The 14,268-nt window shown below is 38.5% G+C and overlaps 1 protein-coding gene across 6 annotated transcripts in view; it reads right to left on the bottom strand.

The window, feature by feature from the left end:
- Nucleotides 1-541: 541 nt before the first annotated feature.
- Nucleotides 542-14,268, bottom strand: part of GPD2 (glycerol-3-phosphate dehydrogenase 2) — a 58,114-nt gene continuing 44,387 nt past the window's right edge. For 4 of the 6 annotated variants that reach the window (XM_084289190.1, XM_084289189.1, XM_084289191.1 and 1 more), the window contains 9 exons: nt 13,080-13,273; nt 10,513-10,647; nt 10,096-10,271; nt 9,361-9,492; nt 8,930-9,088; nt 7,348-7,460; nt 7,184-7,262; nt 6,962-7,060; nt 542-3,580 (listed from right to left, as the gene is read on the bottom strand). In XM_084289190.1, the coding sequence (XP_084145316.1) occupies nt 3,455-3,580; nt 6,962-7,060; nt 7,184-7,262; nt 7,348-7,460; nt 8,930-9,088; nt 9,361-9,492; nt 10,096-10,271; nt 10,513-10,647; nt 13,080-13,273 (1,213 nt within the window). In that variant the 3' untranslated portion in view covers nt 542-3,454. Of the gene's footprint in view, nt 3,581-6,961; nt 7,061-7,183; nt 7,263-7,347; nt 7,463-8,929; nt 9,089-9,360; nt 9,493-10,095; nt 10,272-10,512; nt 10,648-13,079; nt 13,274-14,268 lie in introns of those variants that run through there. The other 2 variants (XM_084289193.1, XR_014618559.1) reach the window with 2 other exon arrangements.

Genomic DNA, 14,268 nt, shown 5'->3' with positions numbered 1-14,268 from the left:
AAAATTTGTGTTAAAACTGATAACAGCTTTACTGATTTACTGACAATGAAAATATATAGCATTTTTTCTGTTGGAACATTTATCAACACATGGCAACCCTGGACTAACTTGACACATGAAATGATCAAAATGGATTATGAAATCTCTTCCATTCATTTCTATTGATTTTAGTTATGATAAAATTCATCAGTGTGCGAAGGAACACTTGCCTTGGATTTTGTTGCAGGAAAAAAAAAAGCCAGACACAATTGGCTGGCTGTAATTTTAGTACAAGACGGCCGTGCAGAATTCCTTACCCTGCGTGTCATCAGCAAACGCACACAGCTTCTACGTCCCGAGAATGCTAAAGTGCTGTGTTAACTCCTCATTTTCATTTTTAAACTACAAAGTGCTAAATTCTGAGCTAAAATGGGAAAACACGAACACAATCATGTCATGTTTCCTAAGAAGCATCTATTTGAATGTCTGGCTTTTAAAAATAAACTTTTTCAAGGCTAGCAGAAGTTGTTTCTGTAACTGCCATAAACTGCCAGTGAACGGACCATTTTTATTCAGTTTTATTGATTCATGCTTTCAGTTCTTACTCAGTTAAAAACAAGGCACATTAAATACATCCTCTTATTGCTCTATAAATGCATGCGGCTCATTCTGTATATCAAAAGTAATAAATAATGGCAGTAAAACACCAAGACAGTTATAAAAATGACAACCCAGCCTCAAACACAGTATTTAACAGTTCAGTCTAGAACAATAACTTAACAAAATACGTTAAGTGCCACATGTAAAACATGCAGTGTGCGTATGTGTATTTATACACACGCGCATGTACCCGCACTCCCCCCGTCATGCAGCTTATTGCATAAACAAAACGCCCCCTTCCACAAACCCAGCTCCCTCCTCAGAAGTCACAACACTATTTTTCCACCTGGGATCCGAACAATGCATGACAGTGACATCTACAACAACTGTTTCAGCAGTACATTCACATGGAAAAAAAAACAAAAAAAAACAAAAAAAAACAGAAAAGCCAACGAACAAGAAAAGCTTTCCCAAAAACAAATGTGAAGTGATGAAATAAACGGTTCTAGAATTTTTTTTTTCCATGTATATATTCAGTTGTTTTAAGCAACACACAATCTTCTCGTTACACAAGGCAGTCATACAAGATCTTGCTGTGCCATACAAAAGAGATCCATGACAGTAAAGTGCCTAAGATGCAAAGCACATTCATATCAGAGGACACACATATAGCCAAGAAAATCCCAAAGTCACGTTCTGTGTGCAGTATTACTAAAACAATAGAACAAAATATACTTTGGGTACAAAGCAGAAAATCCTGGCTTCACAGGGAAACTCGTATTATTAATTCTTAACAGTGCCACTTACAGAGGAGTGGGAGAGGAGTTTTCTTTATACAATACAAGGGATGTTGAAGATTAAATATTTTTCTTTTTGTGGCCTAGAAAAGGTCTCATTACAATTTTTATTTTTATTTTAAATTAACAACAGTATCCTAAACCACTTCCCTCCTTACCTGGCTCCTGCTCACTGAACCAAAATAACCTGTGTATTGTACATCCATTTCCATCCAAGCCTGCAGTGTATGTAAAATCTTATTGTGTTCTTATTTGAGAAGGGTTTTGGTAATGTGAAGCTGTGCCAAACATTAGCATACTTACTTGAATAAACTAGAATATATTTCAAGAAAGTTTACAGTACCACAAAAACAAACCCTTTCATTCATAAAAATGTTTCTTATGCTGTCAAATGTGCTAACTCGTCATTCACATAGACTGTGCCTAACTTGTACAGGACTCAAAGCAAGAGTCAGAACCCCTTAACAACATCTGCATTTTCAGGCAGCTGAAATTTCAGTTAAATTTAAGTTAACATGCAAAAAATCAGTTAAAGGCATTTTACCCAATATTTCCAGAAATAAACCTTGAGAGGTTTTACCAATTGTTTGGGCTAAAAGAAATACACTAATTTACAGAATTACAGATGAGGCTTGCCCTCACTTTTTTTTTTTTAAGGTTTCAAAAACATTTGACTTTTTAAAAATTATTTTATTAAAAGGACTCTGCCTCTACAGCCACAAACATCTGTGCTTATTATACTATATACTAATATTCCTCAGCCTCTCCATTTCATTTAGACAATCATTTTCCCTTTTAAATACAGAAATAATCTTTGCTGTGTTATTGTGCTGACGTTTTTCATTAGTAAAAGTGGTGACAGCAGTTCAAGTATCAGATTTCACATAAGCAGAAATTCTGACCCCTTAGAACGGAGGTTTTTGAGTTGTGAACTGGTATTTATACTCAAACATAACAGAATAAGTTGATCAATAAACCACTCGTGTTTTTCCTTCCTTGTTCTACATCAGGCAAGAATCTTCCATTTGATCTTGAATTTAGTCGACCTAGCAGAAAGGCAAACAGCCAGTTGCAACGCTGTTGAAAACAGATCAAGTGAACGGTCCTAATTTTTTATTTATTTTTCTTAATCTTTACATTAATCTGCAGAAAAATAGCCCTTTCACTTTTGCAGAAAATTTAGCGGAATGCAAAACAAGTTTCACTGTGTGACTTTGAGTTTTTAAATAAAAACTTGTGTTATCAAAACTGCCATGTTCTACATAGGACCAGTGTTTGCCTCAAACTGGAAACAGTACAAAGCGCTTCACAGCATAAAATGCCACCTGTTAGACAATGCTATTTATTAAAGGAAGCTTATTCTTATTAAGATGCGAGAAAGGAAAGCCATCCTCTAGTGTTAACTGAATTATTAGTTTGGATGATCAACTGAGGTGTGTTGTAGTTTTCCAGCTTCATACTGCTGATACTTGTGTCTTGCTAAGTATAGATACCACAGAAATAACAAAACACTCAAAAAGAGCAAAACCTACCATCAATGGAAGGTAGTATAAATAATCCTGACAGTTCTTTACTGAATTGTTCTGTTCCTTTTGTGATATTGTCTCGAAGCCAGAACATCAGCTTTCCCTCTACTGATCTTTGTTGAAGTGGACAGCCCTGCAGCTTTTAAGTACTAAAAGCATATTTGCAAATCTCAACGCAATGCTTTCCTTAAAGGCAGGATTCACTTTTTCTTTAAAGGTAAAGGTGGTATAGAAGTTAATGAACAAGGCAGCACGTGCACATGTGTTTGTGTGCACCCAGATCTTTCTGGACTGCATTCCAACTTCTTGTTAATAAACTTCTATGACTAAAGCATACCCAATCTGAAAGGCCACATGTTGGAGTGTTAAGAGCCGTACAGAAAATCATTAGTAAAACAAGTGCACCAGTGTATTTTTGTAAATGCTACACCAATGGACAAATACCAGTCACCTTGAACAAGCAAGGACAGTCGAAAGCACTGGAATGTTTTCAGCAGAGATGCAGCCACGCATACCCGTTAGCCGCGGCTGCGAGCAGAGGCTGTGCTCGAGCTACAGCCCTCCACCGCTGCGGTCCACCGGGATCACCACTCTCTGGCCCAAGTTCTCTTCAGCAGTCTTCATGAGGACAGCCAGCCGGCTTCCAGACACATGGCCCTTCTGAATGGCACTCATGAGCTGAAAGAAACAACACGGAGAGCATCCCGTTAACTTATCTGCAAGACAAAGAGCAGAGGCAGATGGTGCAGCCTCAGCCGTGCTACCACCTCCTCCACGCGAGAGATGTGCAAACATCACGGGATGTCCTGCCCCTTGGGCACCAGCACAGCTCCCGGGTAAACCATGGCTGAGCTGATCAGTTTGCCCAAGAACCAGTGGCAAGTGTCAATGTAGATACAAAACTGATTCTTCCACATATAAAGCAGAACTGTTGCATAGTTTCAGACTCCCCTCAAAGCTCAGCTGATATTTCTGGAAAATGTAAATAAAGTTTTGGCCAGGACTCAGTGGCAACAGAACCACCAGTTGTGACCCAATTTGAAGTAATAGTGCAGGTATCCATTAACACCATTTTTTTTTCAGTGGCATTTAAAAAAGTAGGATAACCCATCTCTTTCACAGGCTCCTCCCCCCACTTTTTTTTTTTTTTTTTTTTTTTTTTTAAATCTGATGGAAACTTACAGAAGAACACAGTTCCTGATCCACTACTGACCCTGGACTATACCCTTTCACTCACATGCTCTTCTTTGTAGAGGTAGTGTACTTGACTTCCACAGTTCTTTCAAATCCAAATTTTTATAGACTTTTAAAAGTAATTTGCCTTTAAGTCCTTGAAACTGGACTCAGCTCTACCTTACCGAACACACACTAGTGCTAAGATTTTAGTTAATTCTTTTTTATCCCATGGATAAAGTGAGCATTAGACTTGAAATTACATGCAGTCAGCTTGTCAAAGACTACTGTGGAAAGCAATTGGCACTTACAAAATGCAATTTCTTATTCCCATTGAGTGCTTGGAATCCTTCAGACTTCTTCCCTTCTATAGGAAAGTATTATATCTGCAGCTGGACCTATGCAAAAGTGGTATCAACACTGTCAAACCAGGAATGATTACCCAGGAAGGGGAGGCACAGCCAGGCTAGAAGAACTTCCATGCCTTTTGGAGGCCTTTTGGTTACCCCGTGCAGCCTGAGGAAAGGCAGAGGTAGGAGGATGGGCAGCACAGACCAGCTGCAAGAGAGCAGCTACAGGCAGCAAGGGCAGTCCAGCATTGCTCAGATTTAGCATTATTCTCCCCTGCCTCCCTTCCTGCTTCCGAAGTGGTCCCTGCAGATGCTAACAAGGCTCTAGGAGTGGCATTGCTGTTACACCTAATCCACTCTGCTTCACAGACACTCCATGACCAGCCTCGGGGGTGGCTTGTCCAGCTATACTGCATACTCTTCAGGGAAGAGACTGGACAAAAATATGTCTTAGCCCTCTGGCACTGCCATGAGAACAAAATTTTGGTATGCAAGCCTTCAGAAAAGCAATCATTGTGGTAAGACAGGTGGTACAATGGTCAAAAAAATAAGTAGATGCCAGCAGGAGAAAATTCATTGCTAAAACTGTAAATCGGAACGACCTGTTAGTGTTAGACGCTGATCAATTTGGCCTGCTTTCTATTTGTGAGACCCCTCCAAACACCAGTGGCTGCTGAGAGCGGTTCCCCATGACCAGCCTGCAGCTGGGCTAAGGAAGCCACTTGGCATTGCTCTGCTCGCCACCTGGAAAGCAACGCCACCACCCCGGGACAACGTGTTCCTATACTCTAATATGAACGTCCACAAATATTTGCACACTGCTTTCCACAAGCATTCTGGCAGTACAATGTAATTACTTGAAAGTTTTCAGAGAGCAAACACAAAAGTATTGGGAGCTGACTTAACAGATCCATTAAAAAATTAAACAAACATTTAGCGTATTTTGTTCCTTCCATGGCAACCTCCTGCTAACGTTGTCACTGCACTTCCTAGCTCACTCCTGCTCAGCAGCTCCCTGCGTGCTGCTCCCTGCCCCTGCAGGAAGGGAGCGCATGGGCGCAAGCGACCCTTACTGCAGCGCCAGTCATCAGCTTTAAATCCAGCTTACATTATGAAATGTTTAGGAACATTTCCTTCTCAAGGAGAAGCCAGTAGCCAAATAATTGCACAATTAAAAAAAAAAAAAAAAAAAGTAACTTCGAAACTACAACAAAACAGTGACTTGTCACTTGTATTTTAGAGGTATTATGACTTTGGATAGGCAACCCCTAATGAGACTGTTATCAGAGTAAAGCAAAAAAAACAAAGCCACCACAGACAAATCCACAGCAGGCATTAATTGCTGGTTGCTTTGACTTAACCACAGTGTATCCAAACTAACCAAATTATAGTTTAACACAGTCATTACAGTCAGTGGTGTAGGTTTTTTCCCCACTCTAATTGTAAGTTTTCTTATGCAAAGCGATGTAAGAGGGAGACCCTTCTCAATAGCCAGACAATCAGCTATGATTTTCTCTTATATCTCAATAAGACGGTTCTGGGATATTATATATATATATATATATATATATATATATATCCATTTTTAAAAGTACATTCCAGTTACTCAGCTGAATTGCCACATTTTAAGTAAATAAACAGTCCTTTTTTTCTAATGCTGGACACAACCTGTGAAAATTTTCTGCATTTAGATTCAACAATGCTCGTCTTATCTACAGCTCATCTCAAGAGAGACAATTACCATTTCCTTTGCCTTGATCTTGTTTGTTTAACTTGACACAGTGAAGAAAGGGCTGACATTGACCAAAATCCCCAGCATTAATTTATCTCATGTTCGGCATTCATCATTGCCACCATGTAGGAAAGACATGGCAGTCACTTGAAATACCACACCAAGAAAAACTCTACAAAAACAAAGCTAACTGGCATCCTGCATATGCTAGAGGAGCTGGGTGAACAAACATTTCAGTAGCACCTTTAATTTTCTTATTTTAAATCCCTGCAAAAAGCAGATGTACAGGTTGTCAATGTAATATCTTTCATACAAATGAAGGTATTGTTTATCAACCCAGGAGCTGAAATGGAATAATATGGACTGCATGTACCTTAACCGCAAACTTCTTTAGTACTTTCTAAGCTATTTTGAATACTTTAATCATTTTAACTGGCTTAGTTAAACGTCAGGGTACATAACCACAACGTACCTTCTGATAGACAACTGTCTTACTTTCAATATACTTAAGTATCATTTCTGTACTGAAAACCAAAATCAGACCTGTATTGTGGTATACTTGGAAAATTGGACCTGTTCTTTGGGTCTAATTGTTTCTGCACAGGAATAAAATACAAGGATTTTACAGTTGCCTGGAGCTGGCTGTGTGTCATTTTTGTCTTGCAATCTGGCAAACAGCATCAATACTATCATGTTACCCAAGCATCATTTACCTCCTCTCCAACCCAGCTCTTCAGAACAGAGGGGAAAAATACCTATGCCTTTGTTTGTTAAATCTACAACTTTTTTCAAAGAAATACCTACCTGCAGAAACTCAATGAGCTCAACCTGTCCATTTTTGTTCAGATCTACTTCATTTAGAATATCATGAAGTGTTTTTTCATCAATTTGTACACTGATGCTCTAGTCAAAAAAAGAAAACAAAACACAGAAGCATCAATTGCATTGCTCAGTATGACTTGTACCATACTGCAACGCAGGTAAGAGGCTTAAGAAGGAAACCAAAAGAACACAAGGAAACTTTACCTCCAAGACACGCTGCACATCCAGTATAGTAATAAAACCTTTCTTGTCCTTGTCAAACATATGGAATCGCTTCTTGTACCTGCAAGATAACGATTATCAGTGGGCAAAAACTATGTTCAATGGTATTAACTCCTAGCAACATAGGGAACTCTTATTTTACTTACCTTTCAATATCTGAAGGCACTAGAGTGATTTCAGAGCTGTCTGTTAATTGATCTGATTTTACTTTGTAGCCCATTTCGTAATACAGAAACTTTTTAGCAGCTTCAAGTTCTTCCTATGATAAATAAGAAAAAGCTGTCTTTATATCTGGGGAATAGTAAGTCCCTACACAGTTATTTTTAAAACTTAGTACTTTATTTGCTCTTTCCACGTAACAACAGTTTACCTAAGGTCCAACAATTAAGCAGATGGCAGCTGAAAAGTATTAAAAGAAGTTCATCTTTGTCACCTTTTAGTCTTTCAAAGAAGTATCAAGCCTAAAAAAGGCTTCTAATTACTGTGTAAATGCTTTTAGGATCATGGAATGCCTTCAGTCACATATGGAGTATCTATTTAATTCATTAAGAACAGTACTTGCAGATGAGGCCAACAAAATGCCATTTAACACAGCTGATACCACAATATTTCACTTATCTTTCAAAAACCACGAGTCTCAACATCAGGCATGTTCTTTGTTTCAAACAGTTTTTCATGGTAATAATATTAATCTGTTACCTGAGAGTTCCATGCAAGGTTTTTAAACCAAATTATATCTCATGAAGTACTGTAGAGCATGGTTCTTTTCTACAGCTATGGGTACACCAAACAGTGTTCTAAGATAGTAATGCAAGCATCTGCCACAAAGAACATCACCATGAAAAGCCACAGCACAGATTACAAACAAGTGTAAGCATACTGAGTAATGGCTGCAGTAACAGGGACAGACTCCTAGGCACATGAATATAAACTGCTTCATCTAGCAGAGACTTGCTCTTGAAGACAGTCTGGAATAGTTTAGTTGATCTTCTGATCTTACATACTTCAGTATAAACACGCAAGTTACCCTTCAGCCTCAAACCAACAGGATGTCTACATCTAGGATTGGAGACAAAGATTTTGATGGTTTGTGGAATTCTAAGTAGGGATGTAGGGTGTGACTCAATGCATGGGTATCAGGTGCCTTCATTTAAGGTAAGACATCTGAACTAAGCTCATTAACTACAGAGCAGGCACACAAAGGCTATCTCAAATAGACAGCCACGTTATCAGCACGGCAAGTAAAATGAGATGAGCCAGTCCTACAGTATGTTCGAGCACTGAATCACTGGGACAAAGGAAGCAAACAGTGGCCTTAAAAATAATTTAGGCCAAAGAATGGTAGCAAACTCAGTTATCACCACTTTTCAAACGACACAGCAGACAGAAAGGAGTGATACGAATTGCAAAATTCTCCTCTTCTACGATGGACCTGTTGAGAAGTGTCACTGAACATACTATCCTATTCATGTTGAAATATTAACACCAAGACTGCTTCATTTTTAGAAGAACAACAGGATACAGATCTTCGCTTTCTCTCCACCCCTTGGCCGATACCAATGCATTTCACAGCTATTTTTATAAAGACTTTAGAATGAAATACACCAAGTGAATCATTCTCTCAGGAAGAAAGCATCATTGAAGTTTTCTATTCAACTAATTTAGACTGTCAACATGGAAACTACTGAAGAAAAAATAAGACTTTTAGATGAAAAAGGCCCTTTGTACCTTTTTTTTCTGTTCACTCCAGTTAAGTTCTTTGCCCATTATATCTACAATTCTTGGTAGAGCTTCCTCAGCAGCCTGAACATTCAGGAAGGCCAAGCGAGTCCGTCGGGAAATCATATCCACAGCAGTGCGGGCATATTCTTTTACACCATAGATGACCTAAATAGTAAGACAAGGGGGAAAAAACACAGGTGAGCATATATTGAATATAAATGTATAATGTAATATGCAATATATTTAATATATTTAATCATTTATCTATCTATCTATATAGAAATAAGCATGCTCAGGGGAAGTGAAAAAAATGAAAAAATCTGGACCTTAAAGGAAAGGACTTATGAAAGTGCTTTTCAGAGTGAGATGGACCTGCAGTAGAACCTGCTTGTTTCCAAAGAAATTACTCAGAGTATTAGGTAGTTTTTCCTACATACCTCAGCTTCAATATAAGGAAATTCAGACACAAGGCGTTTTCCAACAATAGGCCATCTCTTTCCTGTAACTTGGGCTATTTTGGCTACCTCAAAAGCCTTGTCACCATAGGTAGAAGCTAGATGCTGAGCCACCTGTGGAATTGAAAAATTCATTATGCTTTTGTAAGCACATAAAATATATACCTTTTTTTCTTGTCAATTCTCTCATCACTAATAACAAAGAAGCTGTAGAGAGTATTAGATTTTGATCATGTGGGAGGAAACAGCTAATGCTGTCAATGGGTAAAACCAGCACTAATACTACTACATAGGTATCAATATAAATGACTAGCAATACTTCAACTCTTTTGCTACAATCTGATTGTATGTAAAGTATAGGTTTTGTTGGGCTTAAGGAAGATAAGCACTAGTGTGTCATAATATTTTAAAGTAGAAAAAAGTGAAGATTAGGAGGAAGGGAACGAAAAAATTGTGTTTTGACAGTTTAAGAGAAAAGACAAGCAATTAGTAGGTGGGTTTTTGTATGTGTGTGTGGTGGCTTTTTATTTATTTTTTGATTTATTTGAAAAGCTATCCTTCCCCTAGTCAGATGAAAAGCTCTTATTGGTCTTAAGAGACTTAAGACACAGTACACACACTGACACATAGTACACACTATGCAGGTATTGTGTTTAGTGAAAAGACAAAACCCTCTAACACAGAAGTATCAGAGCATAAGCAATAACAAGGACTCACCTCACTTTCAAGCCCGTAGTCCTGTACCAACCTAATGTAGAGAGTAGGACTCCAGTCCTCAGCCCCTTGTAGCTGCAGCCCAATAGTTTTACTGGAACCCGCATTCAGATCATGTGCCTGAATAGCAGCATCAATGGTATCCTGTGCCATGGCACGGTAGGTCGTCCACTTCCCACCTGTAATCACACATTTCCTTCTTTATTTAGGGAAAGCAAAGGAAACCACGAAGTTGCGATGTACTACACATTTTGCATACCACATTATTCTTACCAGACTCATTCTAACAAGAGAGTCACACTGCCACAGATTGATCATTACCTGATTGTAGGAATGCAAAGAATTACCCTGTTGGAACAGAGTTTTGCATAAAATACAGTGGGGAAGCCCAAAGCCATACTTGAAATGATCTTCAGGTACCTGCTATTGTGACAAGGCCACTGTCACTGACAGTAACAACGTGATTCCGGGATATCGACTGAGTGTCTTTGGAGTTGGGGTCTGTGACCAGAGGACGAATGCCACTCCACGCTGCCAACACGTCTCCTCTTCTCACTGTCCAGAGGAAAGATCAGCCAAAATCAGTCATGAACAGATGTGTATTGCTTTCCTAAGGACTGCACCAATCTGTACCAACACCATTATCAGACTCTAACCAGTCAGAGAGAAGTTCATTTTTCACACTGATTAAAAATTCACCTGAACAGGGAAATTCTGGGAACTGATCAGCCAAGACATTCAGCTGTCAAATTCTCTCATCAGCTCACCATACCAAACCCAACCCAATCCCACCTTATCACCACATCTTGTCCTTGCTTTTGCTAACAGAATAGTCCTTATGTGGCATTTTAAAAACCAAAATAACGCTCATTCCACATGGACATAACATTTGCTTTTAGGACTTTAAAGGTTTTTCTACAGCAGGTAAGTTATTTTCCCAGATTTTCCTCTTAATAGGTGATCTCTTATTTAGAGCCTCTGTCAGAAGTCCAATTGCACATTTGCACCCGGTAGGCTATAGCACATCCCCTAAGCTTCTGCCTCACCCAGACCATTGACATTTGCTACTGCACAGCAACCCCAAATGGCCCAGCTAACTTGCCACAAACCATCTAGAAGCCCTCGCTGTCCTCACTCAGCCACCTCTTCCAGTGCTACCTTCCCAACCTTATTGTTTCAGATGCACTTTCACTCCTCACAAGAAACCTGACTAAATGGCCGTTTACAGCCTGCCCTTCTCAGTCATACCCCTCTGCTTCCTGCCAGTTACAAGTTACAATCCCTAAAGCCAAACCTGACTTTTCAGAGAACTTGGAGGAACAAAACCTCAGGGCAACAAGTGGTTAAAAAGAGTCCTTAACAATTTTAGGAAAACAATCTAGCCTCTGAAAGCAACTTTTTTTATTTTATTATATATATATAAAAGCATGTAACCAATAATTTAAAGGAATTTTCTTGATTATTAAATTTACGATGTAAAAAATTCAACAATTTACTTTATATTGAAGCTCCAGAACATTTTTGAAATAAACTTTCAAATAACTGATAATTAAATAATAATAAAAATAATAATACTGATTTTTTTTTTTATTAACAGGGTGTAAAAATATCCCCCAAAGAACACAAAATAGATTTCAGAAATCAATGGTGCTCTGCCAGCATGTTTAACCTGCCAAAATGAAGTGTTAATCACAGAAATAAGATACCATATTACATTTATAAACTAATGAAACTAGAAAAAGCAGCATGCGTGACACTATAATTAAACAGTTGGAACACATCCAAGCCTGTGTAAGTTGATAACCCTGGCACTGTCTCTGGCAGCAAAAAGGCAGGTCTGCAGTGAGTTGATATGGCCAGCACAGTTGTTAATTCAATAACAGGCAATCTATAAACACTGCTAATTGCATATGTGAAAAACAGCATGCACCTAGGTAGGTTTCATTCAAAAAAAAATTAAACACTTCATAATGCACTTCTGTAAAATACTGTGCAAAATTTCTGCCTTGTTCAGTCTTAATGTTACCAGCTACCTGTCTGGCCTACCACGCTTACACCTACTTCTGCTTAAGAAACCTAAAGGTACATTTCCTGAAAACCATTTTTTGTGAATTTTGTAAAGTACAGAGCCACTAATTACCCATTTCAGGAATCAAGTAATCCAACATTTCCAATTGCTGGATAGCAAATTTCCTAAATCTAAGATATTGCAGTATTCCTGGAAAATAGTGTTGTTCAGATTTTTTTTTTTAGTGCTGCTATTACAACAGAAATACAGCAGCACAGATGCTTTCACAGAACTGTTATAAAAAGTCTCACGACAAAGTAAAGAAGCCTCTCACTTTAAACAAGCACTCTGCATCCAAATGAGCCAGCATCTTACAACAAAAATGCTCTCAGCTCAGCTACTGAGGTGAACCACCATCACCAACTGATTTTTTTAAAAAAAAAAATCCCATTTCTGCCCATTATACTTCCCCCTCCAACTGAAAAACTATTAGGTATTTATCATATCATTAAGAGCAATTAAGAAAAGATGCCTACAAAATGGAGATAAAGACAAAGGTGCAAGACAAAGTCAGAACAACTTTTCCTTCAAGAAAAGTGTATTAATTCAAAAAGCATATTAATTCAATGCACTTGTATTGATGTATGACTGAACTGACCCATGTCAACAGAACTTTGCATCTGCCACACAAAAAGCCCTGAATGACTTGACTGCACAGCTGGACAGCTACTGCCAGTTAGATGAAAGGTATGTGAAATCTGACTGTTCAGATATCAACTGCTTTCCATTTAAATAGTCCAAGAAAAGCAAGTATATCTGGAAAAGCCTCGTTGATAGCTCTGAAACAGATCAAGATGACACTTATGTCCCACCAGAATCAGATGTACAAGAACCAAAGCTTTAGACAGACAGCACTGGCTCAAACTGAAATATTGCAGGTCCAGCCCTCCCATTGAAAACCCAGAACTCAAGGCCCTACCTTCAACATCAACACTAAGGTAGTTGCGCACTTCATTCAAAATGAAGTTTATATCTTCTTCTGTTGGTATCGGATGGGATGTAACATCAGTTGGGCTGTCCGTGGTGCCTGCAATAGTCATCTTCTCCCACGGCAGGAAGAAAATCACTCTACCATCGCTGGTGGCTGGGTCAAGCAGCCCCATGTTGTCCGGGCTGGAATAAAGAAGGGACGTGAACAAGTCAGGCATCACCAGAGATCTGTTCCTGTACACCTTTAAGTATTAGAACATTATCTTTGCTCTTGGATCAGAAGATTAAAAAGTCAAATCAGATCTTGTATGACACCGTGACCCAACTTTAAAAGGTAATCCCAGAAGACATGAGAAATAAGGCCCTTTAATGTGATCACTGGAATCTGATTTCCTAAGGCAATTAGCAGGCCACATCCTTAGAGCAATCAGGCCTCTGGCACCTCCCATCTCCAATTATTCTTGAAAATCTTGCTACTCCAACTTCAAATACAAGGATCTGGAAACTTCAAAATAGCATTTACTTGAAACTCGTATTATGGAATGAATAGCTACTTTTAAAATAAATAACAAAAAAAAGACAACAACATATAACGCCACAGAGGAAAGCTAAAGCTGAAACAGTGCATGCATTAAAATGGAAGAACAGAACTCTGGCTCAGTTTCAATGGGTCTAAGTATGCAACAAGAAAAGTCTAAGACCACATATTAGTAATCCAATTTATCAATTAATTTTTGTCACCTATTTAGGGAGAAGATAAGACGTGCAAAAATCCAACGACTTTTATAACCTATATTTGCAGTAAAGGTTGGTGTAGGAGGGCAACATTAATAGCAAGAAGCAGAAAAAAATGAGAACAGAAATACTGAAGTCATAAGCATTACAAGTACATTAAAACAGTAAACTTATGATTCTACATTCTGAGTTTACCAACCAGGAACTGAAGCTCAGACTCACAAGGGATTTAGAGCAAGAAGTAAATTCCAAATACTTCCAGCTCTAGCTCTCACTATAGTGTTCCTGAAGTAGGAGCCATGGTTGGAGTGGAAAAAAGGCAAAAGATACCACCTCCATAAAGGCTAATTGGATGCTAATATTCAGAGACTTTTCACTCATTTCCACCAATGCTACAGAACATTTCAGTTTAATGAAAGACAGTAGTTCTTTGTGCAGGAGAT

This window comes from Netta rufina, assembly GCF_964035555.1.
Source record: "Netta rufina genome assembly, chromosome: 6".
NCBI lineage: Eukaryota > Metazoa > Chordata > Aves > Anseriformes > Anatidae > Netta > Netta rufina.
This window is presented reverse-complemented; position numbering and strand designations above follow the sequence as displayed.